This window comes from Sebastes fasciatus, chromosome 8, assembly GCF_043250625.1.
Source record: "Sebastes fasciatus isolate fSebFas1 chromosome 8, fSebFas1.pri, whole genome shotgun sequence".
NCBI lineage: Eukaryota > Metazoa > Chordata > Actinopteri > Perciformes > Sebastidae > Sebastes > Sebastes fasciatus.
The window spans coordinates 5,498,238-5,515,352 of NC_133802.1; the positions used below are offsets into that span (position 1 = coordinate 5,498,238).

The 17,115-nt window shown below is 42.3% G+C and overlaps 1 protein-coding gene across 2 annotated transcripts in view; it reads left to right on the plus strand.

Annotated features, from left to right (window-relative positions):
* The window catches only part of prex1 (phosphatidylinositol-3,4,5-trisphosphate-dependent Rac exchange factor 1), a 109,761-nt gene that overhangs the window by 38,988 nt on the left and 53,658 nt on the right, over positions 1-17,115 (plus strand). For both annotated transcript variants that reach the window (XM_074642925.1, XM_074642926.1), the window contains exons 6-10: positions 107-268; positions 5,556-5,689; positions 5,995-6,110; positions 8,105-8,254; positions 13,488-13,635. In XM_074642925.1, coding sequence (XP_074499026.1) covers positions 107-268; positions 5,556-5,689; positions 5,995-6,110; positions 8,105-8,254; positions 13,488-13,635 — 710 coding nt within the window. The remainder of the gene's footprint in view (positions 1-106; positions 269-5,555; positions 5,690-5,994; positions 6,111-8,104; positions 8,255-13,487; positions 13,636-17,115) is intronic.

The window sequence follows — 17,115 nt, forward strand, 5'->3', positions numbered from 1 at the left end:
TAGGTCACAGAACTTTATGCTGCTCTAAGATTAAAGTGTTTTTCTATGTGCTTCCTTCTGGATATTCTACAGTTTTTGTTTTAAAACTCCCCCTTCCCCAATCTAGGAGCTGCTGAAGCGGACCCCTAAGAAGCACGCCGACTACCCCGCAGTGGAGGAGGCTCTGCAAGCCATGAAGGCTGTCTGCTCCAACATCAATGAGACCAAGAGGCAGATGGAGAAACTGGAGGCGCTTGAACAGCTGCAGTCCCACATCGAGGGCTGGGAGGTGAGAGCAAGAAGGACTTTAGAGTGAGAGGGAATGAGGCTACGTCCACACTAATGTGTTTTCGCACAATCTCCGTCCAGACAAGCGTTTTAGGGCCGTTTCAGAATTAATCTCCATCCATACTACCAAGCCTGAAAACACATATCACATGACCATTCACGTACACTGGGCATCAAGCCCTCTGGGAAGAGCGCCGGGCTGTGAAGCAAGTTTTGGTAGTGGCCAAACAGCGGTACTACAACGTCCGTGTCCGTCACGTGATGCCATTGGGCCCAAAAATACTTTTTCCCATAGACTTACATTGGGAAAGAGACGTCTATAACTCAGCGGATCGTAGCTGGCCTCCTGTGCATATAGGCAGTGGTAGCATTATAAAATGCAGAATTTAACAGCTGCTAGCATAGACCAGAAGGTCAGCAACGCTTTTAACTCATTATCCTATTTGTGACAAATCAGGGAAGGACACGTCATGACTGATACGACCCAGTCAAGAAGCGAACGTGGGTGTCAAAGGTCTCCGTTTCTGTCCGTCAAGACTAAAACGCAACCCCGGAGTTTTATACCAAGTACTGGGTCAGCGGCATTTTCAAACGTCTCGGTTTTAGGGGCTCGAAAACGCCGGAGTAGTGTGGACGCTAGGCATAAACGTAGCAAAAGTTCTGTGTTTTAAAATTAAAACGTATTAGTGTGGATGTAACCTGAGAAAGGGTCAGACAGTAGTCATGGAGGTAAGACAGAGATCAGTTTGACAGGACAACAGCTATTGCTTGTTTGAAAGGTGAAACCTTGAGAGCTGAAAGATGGTGACTAAATGGCTCGGGGCAGTGCTGTGACATTCAGAGGGTAAAAATTGAAGGAAAGAAAGAGCAGAGCAATTTTGATTCGTACAAGGCTTCTGTGAAAGGAAGAAACGAAAGTCCTGTAACATAACCACGACAAACAAAACCAAACCTACTTTAGAGAGACCTCAACCACCACGGCCTTCATCTATCTTAAGAGTTGGGCACTTCTGCTGCCAAATCACTGCTCTGAGCACAGGGGCCACGGACGGGGCTTGGGAGCCGAGCGAAGGGTCCAGTGCATTTTTCACGCCTCCCTCACCCACCACAACAGAGGCCTTGTCTTAGCAGGCACCAATGGGACAATCCACCCACACAGGGTGCCACGGGGGATGCCAACAGGCATACTGCCCAATCAGAAGAGACCTAGGAAGCAGAGTGCTAGTCTCACATGCACTGGGAGGGTTATATGAGGGGACCTTTTGAAGGATGGAACCAGAGAGTGGGCCCCACTGGGACATCCCACTATTTGCTTGCCAAAACAGACCCCTCTTCTCCCTTTCCCTCAGAAAAATGTCACAATTTGACCCTGGTAATTGGTTATTTAGCTTGTGTATATTGACAGTAAAAAGACCAAACAGAACATTTTCTGGTCCCTCTTGTGATGAATAATCAATCATCTTTCTGTTCCATGGTTTGTGCTTTAGCCACCACGATGTCCCCCGTCTTTTACTTTACGTCTCTAGTGTAACCCGAGACCACAGCGGGTTGTGCTGAAGCGATTAGCCAATCAACAGAGCAGAAGATCGAGAGAAATTTACTCAATTATTTTGAGAAAAAAACTGTGTTTTTTTCCAGCAAAACTATCAAACGTTCTCCTGTTCCAGCTTCTCAAATGTGAAGACTTGTGCTGCATTTCTGTTTTATACAATTTAAAATGTAATATATTTCAGTTTTGGACTGATAGTTAAACAATGAAATAGAAGACTCATTTTAGGAACTAATTTTTTAATTAAAAATCGCAAGTTACATTAATGTGTTAAGGAAATTAGTGGCGTTAAAACGAATTTGCGTTAACACGTTATTATCACGTTCACACGATAGGACTTTGACAGCCCTAGATGGAACTACTAATGAATAGTGGAAATAATTGTTAGATGCAAACCTAACAGCGAGTCGTATCCCTGCGAGTCACTTTCAGATTGGTAATGAGGTTAATGTTGAGCTGATTGACCCAAACAGCTTGAACATTAATGATTATTGACCTCAGATTAGTCATTAAACAGACCACAGCCACGAAGTTGCTGCCAAGATCCAACTTTCACTTCTAAAAATGAATTTCTGTCTGATTCCCTCGGTTGAAAACCTCCGACTGTCATTTTTGGTGTTCTATACAGGCAATTTCTCTGTGCTCTTTTCCTCTGAACAACTCAGAAGAAGCTCAGAAAGGCACTTCACCCCGACCCTGCCCCCTCCTCCCCACAGAGCCTCCAACCTTACAGCATTAGCCTTGCTCTTCTCTCCTCTCTCCAGCCACTCTCCAGGCTAATCACCCCCAGCTCTAATGGAAGACGCCGCCAGTAGTGCCGAATCAGGCTCAGACGCATTACCGCCGCTCAGATACACAGTGCACGCGCGTGCACACATACACACCGCCACTGTGTATTTGTACACTTGTACGCTTTCATATACATTATAAATACAGGAAAGCGTAGACATGCCTGCAAACGCACATTACAAATGCTAAAAGAGGACACATATAGGTACGAGCGCGCCGTCTGAATTCTCATACACAGGATCATGCCAACCCCCACCTCGGGTTAGTGCAGTTAACACGAGGTTGAATCAATCGTCTGAAACACGATCCTCTCCCCAGACCCTGTCGGTATGCACCTTAAGAAAAAGCTCGGGGAATCATTTTTCTCTCTACGAACTCTGGAGCGATGAACATCCGTCATAAATATACACTCATGGGAATCAATTATGGACGCTTGAGAGTGGGCGCGGCCTGCGGGGGGTTTCCACAGGTCTCTGGTGGACCCGTGTCAGAAACATCAAAGACAACAGTGAAGTCCAAATCTAATGTATATGTGCAGTGAGGGGTGCTGGGTACTCGACGAGCCGAAAGGGGGGGGGGGTGTTGGCCTAAGTCGGCACATGGGTGTATTTAGTTCCAGATGATTTGGAGTGGAATGATCCGTTTAACAATGAGTAATTAGATGTTGTTTTATTCTATGTTTTAGTAGCCTTGTTTTGATAGCACTGGGCAGATACTCCTGCTCATGGACTCTAGGAAATACATGTTAAATTAAATCCTTTAGTATTTCCTCGGCTGTTTTGAATTATAAATGATAGCAGGAAATAGTTTCATGCGTCATCCACAAATCGGGAAGGAACACGTGAATGCACGGCTGCTCATGCGTGTATCTCTATCAGTGAAAGCGGTTTCTGTTGTCTAGTTGGAAATGTGAAAACGCTGAAAATGATTTTCTCAAACTAATGACGCCTAAATAATGTTAAGTAATTGGCCCTGAAGTTCAGCCACTTTGTGAAAAGGTTAATTAGACACCACGCTGTGGTCAATCAACAGTTCCAGATGACGTCAATAACCTCATTAACAAATGAACTGAAAGGTTTCATAGTCACTTTTCTAAGTATTCATTGTCTAAATTTCCGACATACGTTCAAAATGAGAAAGAACGCTCTCAGACACCTCTTGATCTTTGATGATTCATATAATTCAGACCTTTCAATACAGAAAATGTGGCATTATATGTTGAAAAGAGAAACATTGTGCTCATTTCAGCTCTAGCAGTCCATTGACTGTAACACACCGGTGTTTGTGGGTTTGCTTCATGCTGCTTCGTAAAGAGAAAAGGTCTTAACAAGTTGCGGTGTATTTGATAGCCGACGAGAAACGGCTTTTAAGAAAGACTCGAGCACGTCCTGTGAAGGTGGTGGGCTGCAGAGGAACACAACGCATCTTCCTGAGTACGTACAGGAGAGTCGACGAGGCTTTTATATCACAATTTCTGAATCTCCTCTTTGCCCTGGCAGAGGTACAAAACATATGATCAGGTTTCACTGCAGGGATCAGAATAAGGCTTAAGCACTTCCACCCACAGTCTGTACTATGTCATAAGTCATGTATTTCCTTCCTCTATGCATGTACAGCTATATTTTTTATGTGTATGGATGCAGGCATGTATCTGCGCGTACATGTCTTTACATCCTGAGAAGAGAATAAAAAAGCTTTGTTTGTTCCAGAGCCCCACAGGAAACCATAGCTATGTAGGCCAAGGTAACAGTTTTGCGGGGATACCACTTTAATGTTTTGGTGCTTACACATTATGAATTTGTGAAAAGGTCCAGTTTGAGACAACCCTGCTGTAATGTTGAGTAGGGCTGTGTATTGGCAAGAAACTGGCGATATGATACGTATCATGATACAGGGGGTAACGATTCAATATATTGCGATACTGTAAGCAAGGGGATATATTGTGATTTATTGGGACTTGGGCTCATTTGATCCACAAGAGTCTCAGCTATCTAGTCATACCCAATTTATGTAATTCCAAGACTGTTTAGAGACACCAGTATGCAGAAATATTCAAATACACCATTTTAGAATAGGTGAAATAACACATTTGTACCGCATGCAAAAAACGGCATGGCTTTTTGACCAAAACTGCATGGAATTAGCACAAAGTGGGCATGTCTGTAAAGGGGGAGACTCGTGGGTACCCATGGAACCCATTTTCATTCACATATCTTGAGGTCAGAGATCAAGAAACCCCTTTGAAATTGGCCATGACAGTTTTTCCTCGCCAAAGTTTAGTGTAAGTTTAGAGCGTTATCTAGCCTCCTTTGTGACAAGCCAGTATGACATGGTTGGTACCAATGGATTCCTTAGTTTTTCTAGTTTCATATGATGCCAGTAGCTTCACTAGCTTTAAAAGCGAGCCTGCTACAACCTCCGAAAGACTGAATAGCGGCCGGGTCCGCCAGATTTTAAGAGTTTATTAAAAAACGATAGTGTTTTACAGTCTCGTAAAACAGCAGCTCTGTGTTGACAACACTGTAACCTGTCACACAGTGATTGACTAGCGAGAGGCTAACTGTCCTGGCAGTGAACTGTATGCAGTTAATATTTTGCAGTGTTGCATAATTGGGCGTAAATGGAAGCTGGGTGGGGGACAGCTGTGTTTACTCCTTCCGATCGCTGACGATGGAATGAAAACAAAATTGTTCACAATGTTAAAGTTGAATTCCACATTGTTTCGCTGAGGCTGTGAACTCTTCAAGTTTTGATACAGACAACAATGTTTTCTTTGCAACTCCCCGATTTAGACAGAGTGCTGTCAGAGTTTCCCTGCTCTGCTCAAATAAAATAAACTTGAGCACATGACCGTGACGGAAACATCGGCCATCTTAAGTTGTGTCACGCTTGTTACAGTAATAATGTCAGTAGCTTATCTCCTTTTCAATCTTTTGTTTTTATTCTTCAGGGCACCAACCTGACCGATATCTGCACAGAGTTGCTGCTTCATGGAAATCTCCTGAAGATCTCAGCAGGCAATATCCAGGAACGTGTCTTCTTCCTGTTCGACAATCTTTTGGTTTACTGTAAGAGGAAGTCCAGGTGAGGAAGGCTAACCTCCGGGCACCTATACAGCACATATCCCACAACAGCGTGTCAAAGCAGTAGGAACAAGAAAGCATTCAAAAATTACTACTGGGAAGAAGCCAGACACGGAAAATTGGAGCAAATGTGCACATTCCTGTTTGTGTAGACAGATTTTAGTATGCAAGCAAAACAGAAACAACTACACGTGTCTGCTGCTCCCATAGCCGTGTCTGTATGAAAGCACTTTTCTTACTGCGGCTCCGGCGTCAACGGATGTTTTCCCTGCCGAGTGTAACCACAGTGTTGTCCCAATTTTGTAGGGTTTCTGGAAAGAAGTCCACCAAGAGGACCAAGTCTATCAACGGGCCCCTCTATGTGTTCAGAGGCCGAATCAACACTGAGGTTATGGAGGTGGAAAATGTGGAAGATGGAACAGGTTTGTGTTTGGCCCCGCAGGCAAAAAATATTAAATATTTTAATCGACTGACAGCCCTAATTAACACTACTTTCAATTTTTGCTCATTTATAATTTCACAATTTTGCTTATGAAACTGTGCCATTTAGAATCTGCTGGTTGGATATGAATCAGGTACCTTGTTGACAGTTTGGGTGGAGTGTTTAACTTGCACCTAGTTTCAAACAGGATGTAGCTCGCTACCTCATGTACCACCTTTTGATGGCAGTAACAGGTTGAGGCGTGGATACAAATCTGAAGTGCAAAAGCAACACTGAGCCGGGCGATAAACTTGATGAGTTGAGATATATAGTGCCAAAGATAAACGTCTCATCTGTGGGCTTGTTGTTATACAGCCAGCTTATTCTGCTATTGTGGTTTTGTTGCGAGGCACCGCGCCGGGCTTGGTAGAAACATTTCGTCTTCCTCTCGCTCACATGTTTCCTCTTTTTTTTTCTTGTCTCTTCTGTGCGGGCAGAATATTTTGCAAGCTCACATGACCTTTTTTTTCTGCACGTTGGCTGCTGGCTGTCACATTTAGGCTGCTAAAGGGGAAACCACAAAGAAAAACAGGCCGTATTCGCAGAACTGAGGGGTCCCGCATCGAAAAAGCGTGCATGTGTGAACTCGCAGAAGACAGGTTATCTGATTACTGAGTGTATAAGATATGAAGTGTTGGAGTATCTGGGGTTATTTGCTGAAAGCTCGAACGGAAACAATTTTTTTAATTGCGAATGCTAATAACAGATAAACCTGATTCCATATATATATTACATTACTACCTTACATCACTTAGATCAGATGATGAAGCTGACTCAATTAGCAGCCGGTTTGATTATTTTATTGTGAACGAAAGTGGAAAGCTGTTCACCTTTGCAAGCATTACAAATTTCCTCACTGACTCATACACCTCTCTGTCTTGATAAATGCCACCTCACCAGATCGCAGCATGTACTTACATAAAATTTAACGAGAAACCATCTTTTCCCTCCTAGTTGTTAAGAAGACACTGGACACAGTAGTAATGTGTCCAAACGTAGTTTCCTGCTCTCCCAGATCAGCAGGAGCTGCTCCCTGCGGAGCCTGAAGTATCACATCTATTTATATGACCTCTGAGCGTGAGACTAATGCACCCCATTACCAGCGGCCATTCATTATTCAGTAGCTGCTCACCTGCAGCTAAATGGATGATAAAATTAGAAAGGGGTATGAGGAGAGATTTTGTTGAGTCAGTGGAAAGACGGTCTTTCACTGCTCGCGCGGTGCATCATGTTTATCTTTTTAATTGGCTTGTAAATCATTGCTAGAGTGCTAAATCGTATTTAGAGATGACTTTAAAGTAGGGCTGTCAAAGTTAACACGACAAGAACACGTTAACGCAAATTTGTTTTAACGCCACTAATTTCTTCAACGCATTAACGCAATCAATATGTCAGAAGTTGTAGCGGGCTCAGTTTTAAAGCTAGAGTGAAGATCATATCGCATCATATGAGAACAGAAAATCAAAGGAATCCGTTGGTACCAACCATGTCGTACTAGCTTGTCGAGAAGGAGGTTGACAGTCCTACTTTAAAGCTAATTTATACAACGTCTTTGCAAGTGTGATTTGATTACACTCATTACTACTTTTCTTTACTTCCCACTGAGGTCACTGTTGACATAGTGCACGAGCGTGTCTGTGTTTTTTTATCTAATTTTCTCAAAATGAAAACGCTTAAAGAGAACGAGAGGAGAAAGAAAAACAAGCTCGGGAAAGAACTGTGAACCAGCGAGATAATTAACAGTAGCACATTTTATTTTAATGAGATTATTTGTTTTAAGTGTAACACTAAAGGCCATTCCAATAAAGGCCTGATATGTTGAAAAAAAAAATAATATAGCTCACCCTACTCTATAATAAAGTATATTAATGCTATTCACGATGACATCTCTGCCATTTTAAAAATGAATTACTAATTACTTTGTTTGCCTTGCAGCGGACTATCACAGCAACAACTACACAGTGACGAACGGCTGGAAAATCCACAACACCGCTAAAAACAAGTGGTTTGTCTGCATGGCCAAACATGCAGAGGACAAGCAGAAGTGGCTGGACGCCATCTTGAGGGAACGGGAGCAGAGAGAATGTGAGTAACGCTCTTTTAAAAGGCAATTTATGGCACTTCTGGTTTATGGGCCTGTGAGCGCGAAACCAGAAATGATCCTTTTATATACTAGAGTTCCCCTCATGGAAAATTCTGTTGTTTTTGTAGTCCTGCATTGAAACACATGGCACCACCGACCGTGTTTTACAAGGGGACTAACGGGTGTGAGCAATTATTTATTTATTTCATACCTAACAGTGTCTCACAACAAGATCATTGTATGAAATACACTTGCCACAGGTCAGTGCTTGAAGTGGAAAAAAATCAATACCCTTATTCACAGGGTTGGCGGGTGTATCGACCAGGATCAACAATTTCTTGCGACTTATTCTTATTTATTCATTATTTCTTTAAGCATGTTATACTGTGTCAGTCATAATCAGCTTTTACTACTATACTTGGGCTATGCATCTTCTATAATAGGCCTATAATACTCCAATAATATTCCAACTGGGTTCTGGAACAATATAGGGTTAAGGCGGTGTGTTCAGTGTTAATAGTTAAAGTGCTTTACTGTGTTATTTGTAACCTACAGTAGGAGATCATTCAGGTTTCAGGAGCAGTGTCCCAGTCAGGATGCTTCTACATATTATGCAGCAGGATAAAGAGACACATTCTGAATTTATACAGTGAATAAAAGATACTAGGAGATATTGGGTTTGGAGTCCTCCCCCAAGAACATTTTAAGATTTTTGACGCAAAACGTGTTCAATTTTACATCATTTTGGACCATTATTATTACTAGTTAAATAATTATTTTATTACTTACACGTATCAGAGCCTACGTCTGAACATTTAATTCTAGAAATGTTTGCCCTAAAAGAGCAGATTCAGAAAAGTTTTAAATAATGTGTGATTAATTATATTTGTTCACAAATAAAAAAAGTTCTGACGAACAGTTCACTAATTATTTTACAAAAAGGACGTGAACATTGTATCAATAAATTACAGCGCCCTTGTTCTCACCCTCCCTCCCCATTCCCCCTCACCCGTGCCGTGCGTCGGCTCGTCCAGATGCTCTCCACATAGCTGTTATGTTCATACGTCATGAGGATAAGCGCAAAATACGTTGGCGCTGCACCGTTATGAATCGCCATTATGAATCTCCCAGAGAAACTGATATGGAGAGGGCAGACAGGATTACCAGCAGCTTGTAAGAAGTGCCGGTACGAAAGAAAAAGTCACGGTACGCCAAGGAGTTAAATGAAGAAGTGCCGGTACTGTGTACTGGTGAGTACCGGCCCACTTTCAGCACTGCCACGGGTGGGATGTATTTCAGGACTGTTGTATTAGAGTGCATTAGTTTTAACCATGTGTACATAATAAATTGGTAACTGAGTGTATAGAAGTGCTCCTCTGCTATCCAGGCTCCCTCAGCTGGCTCACAGTAATGACTGTGGATGTGCTTCTGACCTGGATGCAGTGTCTGTGTCCTACGGTTGTGTCCCACCTTGAACAAGCTGCCTGCCTCTGTTTCATCAACAGAGGCTTAGGTGACATGACGTCTACAGTCAGCCTGGTTGACCTGTGCGCTAAGCAGAGACAATCTTTTCATCACATTCAAGAAAAATCAATGCAGCAGAGGTATTAGACTAATCAAAGCCCTCCGTGTGAAGCGACTGATGAGTCAAATGTCTCATTCACAAACAACAAATATGCTAAAAACAGCATCTTGGTCAAATGCTTAAAATAGAAAAGCTTGTCAAAGAAAGTGAAGCTCGGTTACGTAACACACTTAAATTAATCTGAATCTATTTTTACTAGAATAAAGTGTCTTGCAGAGACTCGAAGACAAGAGTCGTTTCCATTTCAGCAGTTTGTTTTTGCAGCCATATAATAAATTGACAATTAGCTTTGGATTAGTGTGCAGAAAATCAAAAGTGTATTTAGTCTCACCCCAAAAAAAATCCACTTCTTTCACTGGTGGTAAAAATAAGCCCTGCACAGCACCACGTCCACTGATTTGAGATTAGTAATGCAAGTTGATATTCTTGTTGCTCCTTCAGACATCCCTCTTTTGCCTTAAAATGTGTCCCCACCTGTTCAGTGGCTGGCCATCTGTCTTTGTTATGTTGTGTGCATTAGACAGTGTGAAAGGCTTTAACATGATTTGGGGAGGTACACAACAGGTCACCTGATAGCATTGATGGCTAACAAATCAAAATTGGATGCCTAAAGCTAAAGCTAATTGAAACCTTTGAGCTGAAAATGCTCATCGGTTTAGCTGCACATGCGCGTTGGCTGAGTACAACTGTCAACATAGACGCATTTTTGCGAATTACTCTCTGTAATTTTACATTAAGTGAGCATCCGCAGCAGAGTTCGACGTCATCAGCATCTGATCCCGTGATGAAAGGGTTTCAGAGTAGGAATAAGTACGAAGGAGTGTGCTGCAGCTTGTGGTGTTTGGTTTCAACCCGGCGGAAATCGACCTGAGGCTAACAGATGCCAGATCAGTCACAGTGCCCAATTTCCCCACACTCTCCCTTTCTGTTACCCCCTCTACAGTATAGTCTGCTCTCAGTGTGCTTACCATTCTCTCAGCCTCTTTACTAACAGTCTAGACAGCAACATGATAAAGTTTTACTGCAATAAATCCTGGCAAAGCTTTTTTTTTTTTTCATGCATTATTGCTTTTCCTGACACGCCTTGTTTAATGTGACCTTTTCCATGTATCCCCATTCTGGACATGTGGCTCTCCTAAAAGACATTCATTGTTCAACAACTGCCAGCTGGAGGTGTTTTTGTCTTATCACCGTTTTCATGGCAGTTCAGGGAAAATGCGTGGTTCAGATAATGCGATCGGGTACGAGCTTGTGCCAGTGAACGCCGGAAGACGAGGAGCAGCACAAGACAAACTCTGACAGCTGGAACAGAAGCTGAGGGGCCTCTTCGCTGGACAGGCCCCGTCTGTTGTTCAATGACACTCATTGTTTAAGTCGACTCCAGCTGCTGTCAAATGTAATATAACCCCACCTCCATCATGGGCTGCCAGTGCACAGCCCCAAAGACTCGATGGGAAAACTGGATTCAAGAGTTAGCCGTTTGTCTCGCCCCTCTCTCTCCCTTTCAGTTGCTCAGACTTCCACCACAGACCTTCTAACTTTGAATGCTATAAGTTGCATAATGCAGCATTTCAACGGTATTGCAGAGTTTGTACTGGACGGTGTAAAGAGTCAGAAAATATTAAGGACCCTGGCTTTGATTGAATATCGAATTGAATCGATTCTCAAAAACATTGTACCAATTTTTAATGAATAGTTAACATGCAAAGACTAACTCAGTCAATACTTAATTTAATTTGCAAAGAGATGCGCCCTCTCAGTGTACGTGCCCTCTCAAAGTAGTGCTATGATGTTACAGGGACTATTATAAATGTAAATACAGATCCCACTGTTCTGATAGCGTCAAAAGTAAAAACTTATTTTACTCAGATCTTATGCATATGGTGTTGTATTCTTTACACTACGACAGTTTTCCTAAAAATTAGATTAAAAAATCGCAATATATCGCAATATATTGAATCGTAACCCCCGTATCATGATGTGTATCGTATCGCCAGATTCTTGCAACTCACAGCCATAACCCTGGCACTCCAAGCTGACCTCAAAGGAATAGTGACAAAGACCAAGTGATCAAATGCCTTCCGATGCCGCACATTTCCTTCTTTCTTCTGCTCGAATTTGCAGATGAAGTCACTTCAAAGCCACCAGAAAGCAAATATGCACATTCTGTTCTACGGCTGCATGAGAGGAAATAACTAGTCAGCAGTTTGTAATTGTAGTACAAAAAAACACCCCAGGAAGACAAATAAAGTCACCTACCATATTCAAACCGAAAACATAAGGAGTAAGGTGAATTCACTGATTCGCTAGGCTGATAAGCCAATCAGCAATGCTCACTGTAACAATGGTAAACAATGGCCAATTGTCAACTGCCCAAAGAGAAAGCAAGGTGGTTGACAAGTGACAAAGATCCATAGACTGTACATAAGAAGTGGACGTAGTCACCGACAACCGAACGCTCAATAAGGTACTTTTAGATATAGATATAATTTTATTTATTATTATTATTTATTTTCTATTTTTATTAGATATAATTAACTTTCATGAACTGAAAACACACAGTGAAAAGATGAAAGATGAAAACACAGACAACTCCCAGACCGGACAACGCCGTGGTAGCGACCTGTCAATCATAAGGTAGCCACGCCCTAAAGGCCCTGACACAGTTTGGGGCCATCACTGAGCGTCTGTCGACCTAGTTTTTGTGGTGTGTTCCTCACCGCCTGCTTTATGCTGCCTGTGTCTGAGGTTTTTCGGCAGATTTAGCATGTTGAATTGCCGGCATCGTAGGTGTGAGAAATCCCTCCGAGTCGCCCCCTGCTGGCTATTAGAAAGAATGCAGTTTTAAGGCACTCGTATTGGCTTCACTTCTCAGACCCCGGAGTTGCCCACTGCAATGATCCCAAGTTAGATCTGTTTCCAGGTGTCACAAATATATTATGTTTTCTCTGTCAAGTGTATCGCGACGCGATCCAGATATTCTATAGTGGAGTTCAGCGGCTTGATGTGTCCCTCAGTAGAGTTAAGAAGCTTAGGGAGGCGCAGTGCAGCAGAGTTGAGTTGCCCGAGTCAGAAAGTCTCACATTGAGGTTCAGAAGTTCATCAAACCCCACGACGAGGTTAAGCAGCTCAAACTGTGAACTCACTGGAGAGCTTTTACTGGGGCGGCAGGCCTTACAATGAGCCCTCACATGTTCTGCTTTACAATAGAGGAATAATAGTCAACAAACCAACACAGAAACCAGATCAGGATCACACTGCCCTCCTGAACTCTACTTATTCTCAAAACAACATGTCTAGGAGAGATTGACATCTGGGTTTGTTTCAGAAGCTTGTGGCAGACCCGAGCCGCCGTGCTCTGTTCCTGGCCTCGTTCCATCTGCACAATACCAGAACACAACCGGGCCGTCCAGGCAAAGGCCCGTTTGTCTCTTCTAACTGCACCATGACAGCCTTTGCCTCTTAGCTTTGACACGTGTAGAGAGCTGTGGAAAGCAAGTTGAAATTTGTGTCCAGTAATGGGTCTGCTGTATTTTTCTAGTGATACAGTCACTGTTTTTACAGAAAAGTGTATTGTTGAGTCTCAATCCACTGATGGGAAGGGTGACAAATCCTCTTGGATCTGACTTGTTTTCCTCTTTTGTTCGTAGGTCTCAAACTGGGAATGGAACGGGACGCCTATGTGATGATTGCAGAGAAGGGGGAAAAGCTCTACCACATGATGATGACCAAGAGTCGGCACCTGATCAAGGATCGACGCAGGAAGCTCAGCATTGTGCCCAAGTGCTTCATGGGAAAGTGAGTTTCTTTGCTTCCTCGGTGCCTGGCTTCTTCAGTTTCCAAGAATGTGACTGCAACGCTGCTCTGTTCACAAGGGGATCCTTACAAAACGTTGTTACGTAAGATCAGCAGGCTTTCAAAAGAGCTGGTATCCAGTCTCCCCAAGTCCTGGCATGATGCCTAAACTGTTTTATCCCTACATCCTCGTCCTTAATGAGCCCCCCTCATGGTCTCCTCTCACGGTTCATAGAAAGGGCCAAGTTGCTCCCCACACACTCATATCGTCGAGCACACACTCACACATTAGCAAAGGATCTTTAACTAAGGCTCTGCAACGAGCCATCCCCCCTCTCTGTCCCCTTGATGTTTCACTACAATGAATAGACGATGAGAGACTTGCTTAAGTTTCCCTCAAGACAGCGATCGTGAGATCTGGAGCAGCAATTAAAATTTTTGGGAAACAAAAAATAAAACTAGGCAAGACTACGATGGTGACTGATGATTGGTATTGTAAAGAGAAACCAGGGAGAAACCATTACCATCTGTAACACTGCCAACACTATATTACAAATCATTAAATGCATCCCCCATCTGAAATAGTTTATTTCGAGAGGTAAATGTAGTGGACGATAACTGCGTTGACTATCCCATCAGCCAATGCCGAGAAGCAAATCTAATGGGTTTCTCAGAACTGTAATGGTGTTTCTGGGAGACGTGTTCGATCTCGGTGGAGTCGTATAAAGTCCTTGTCTGGGTGCTTTCCTCTCTCTGTACAATGTACCTCACTAGATGTTCTGGTCAATCAATTCAAATATTTAATCGCGTTTAATCGCATAATATTCCCATAGTTAATCGTGATTAATCGCAAATGAATTGCACATTATTTTATCTGTTCAAAATGTACCTTAAAGGGAGATTTGTCAAATATTTAATCCTCTTATCAATATGGGAGTAGACAAATAGACTTGCTTTATGCAAATGTATGTATATATTTATTATTCTAAATCAATTAACAACACAAAACAATGACAAATACTGTCCAGAAACCCTCACAGGTACTGTATTTAGCATAAAAAAATATGCTCAAATCATAACATGGCACCCAAACTGCATGGGATTATTATAAAGTGGGCATGTCTGTAAAGAGAAGACTTGTGGGTACCCATAGAACCCATTTTCATCCACATATCTTGAGGTCAGAGGTCAATGGACCCCTTTGTAAATGGCCATGCCAGTTTTTCCTCGCCAAAATTTAGAGCAAGTTTGCAGAGTTATTTAGTTAGCCTCCTTCCGGACCAATGGATTCCTTAGGTATTCTAGTTTCATATGATACCAGTATCTTCACTAGCTTAGCCCGCTACAACCTAAAAATCTCAAGTTGCGTTAACGCGTTAAAGAAATCAGTGGCGTTAAAATTAATTTGCGTTGGCGCGTTATTATCGCGCTAACTTTGACAGCCCTAGTTATTAGTATCCTCATAGAGGTAATGTTTTATCTTGCACCCATCCACTGGTAGGTCAGAGCTACTGTTCAGTGCCAGAACAGTGGCTGTCAAGCTGGTTCAAATTCCAGTGTTTGCCAACATGAATGTTTCGTTTCTCAGACAATCCTTTTTCAGTCACTCCCTCCCTCCTTTGCCTCGCCCATGTGGTGTAAGTGTAGTTTATCTGCCTCCTCCCCTCACTCTGTTTTCACTATTATTATCATCATCTCCCGCTTTCCTCACTTTATCACTCAGTCATTTCCTGACGATGAGTGCAACCTGCATTAACTCTGCATTTGTCTCTCTGATGAAATTAGCAGCGGGCAACGTTTGAGTGCTTATTGGATCAAACAGAGATGCTGACTGCCGGTGTGATAGCACCCTGTTGTCTTGATAGCATCATCCCGTCATCTGTCTGCTGTCTACTTTGGAAGATGGTCGGTGTTAACACACTTTACATTTTCTTATTGTTACATCTTTGGTCGTGCCAGTGCATGCCTAACATCATTTGGAGGAGGGATTTAAAGAGATGAATGTTCATAACCTAATTTGCTTGTATTGTTTGTTCTTACGCTTTTGTGCGAAGAGGAGAGTTAATGCTAGGAGGAGACGGAATAAGATCTCCCTTTTCCATACCTGGGTTAGCTTCTGTTCCACTAGCTTTTAGATCTCATTGTAGTTTCTCAACCTCTGAAGGGAAATACATAAGCTGTGTCCCAATTCCATACTACACATTTATTCTGAGCATGTAGTGTTTTCACACTTGAAACATGACAAAATGAAGTACGCAATAAAAAAGTCAGGATACATACTTGTGTGCACTTGATGCACACTACTGTCCCACAATGCCAAGCACAATGGAAATGTAGCTGGAACAAATTAAGATAAAAGGCAAATTGGTGATGAGGTGGCTCCAGAAAGTTCTTAAAAAAAAACAAACAACAAAACATAACATTTTTGTCTCTTATTTCTCTTTGTGAAGTTTAATTGGCAGTGACATTCTAAAGTTGCAATTTAATTGATGTAAAGGGCACCCATATATTGTGCCATTTTCTTTAAGCATAAAACAGTAAAGTATGTTGATTTTTTTTGTGTACTTACTGCAAGAACAGCATACTATAAAGATTAGTATATAGTATATACTGCACCAGGCTGTTCTCATACACCTTTCGTAGCTATACCTCCGAAAAGTGATGCACTGTAAATCATATATATCCCACAAAATCAATTTGTATGTAATTCAAGTAATCGTGAACCAGGAAGTATAAATAGCGACAAAGTCTGCGCGGGGAGGAAGTTGGAGTGGATGGTCAGGTCAAAAAACACTAGACTTTCAAACGTCACCCAAGTCAATGTTGATTTATATGTCACGTAACTTCCATACTTAAGTAAAGCCAATTCCGTAGTTATTTTAACCCAAACGTTGACTTATTTGTCACATAACTTCTGTATTTAAGTTACGCCAATTCCGTAGATATTTCAACCCAAACCATAACCTTTACTGAACTGAAGTAGTTTTGATGCTTAAACCTAACCAAGTTGTTTCCTGTGAAGACGGAAGTTCATTTTGAAAAGACTGTATTCATGTAACAAGCAGAAATTGACACGTGTTGCTGGACATTCTCACGAAACGCACGAAAAACGAGGAATAACTTTTCATAAGATATCATACAAACTCTTGTATGAGGATACGTAAACTGCACACAGGTCAGAATGTAGTGTGGAATTGAGACACAGCAGTTGTGTATCTGAGCCTAGGGGCTCACTCGAAAAGCTCCCACTAATGTTGTCAGTTATATGCGGAAGCTCAACCAATCATCAGCAGATATTCCCACAAATCCATTATCCTTGCCATCTACTTCTCCGTTTGTGGCTGAAGGCTCTCTCTCTCTTTCTTTCTTCCTCGTTCATACGCACACACACACACACACACACACACACACACACACACACACACACACACACACACATTATTCCTGCTCATCATATTAATTTCCATAACAGCCTGTGTCCAA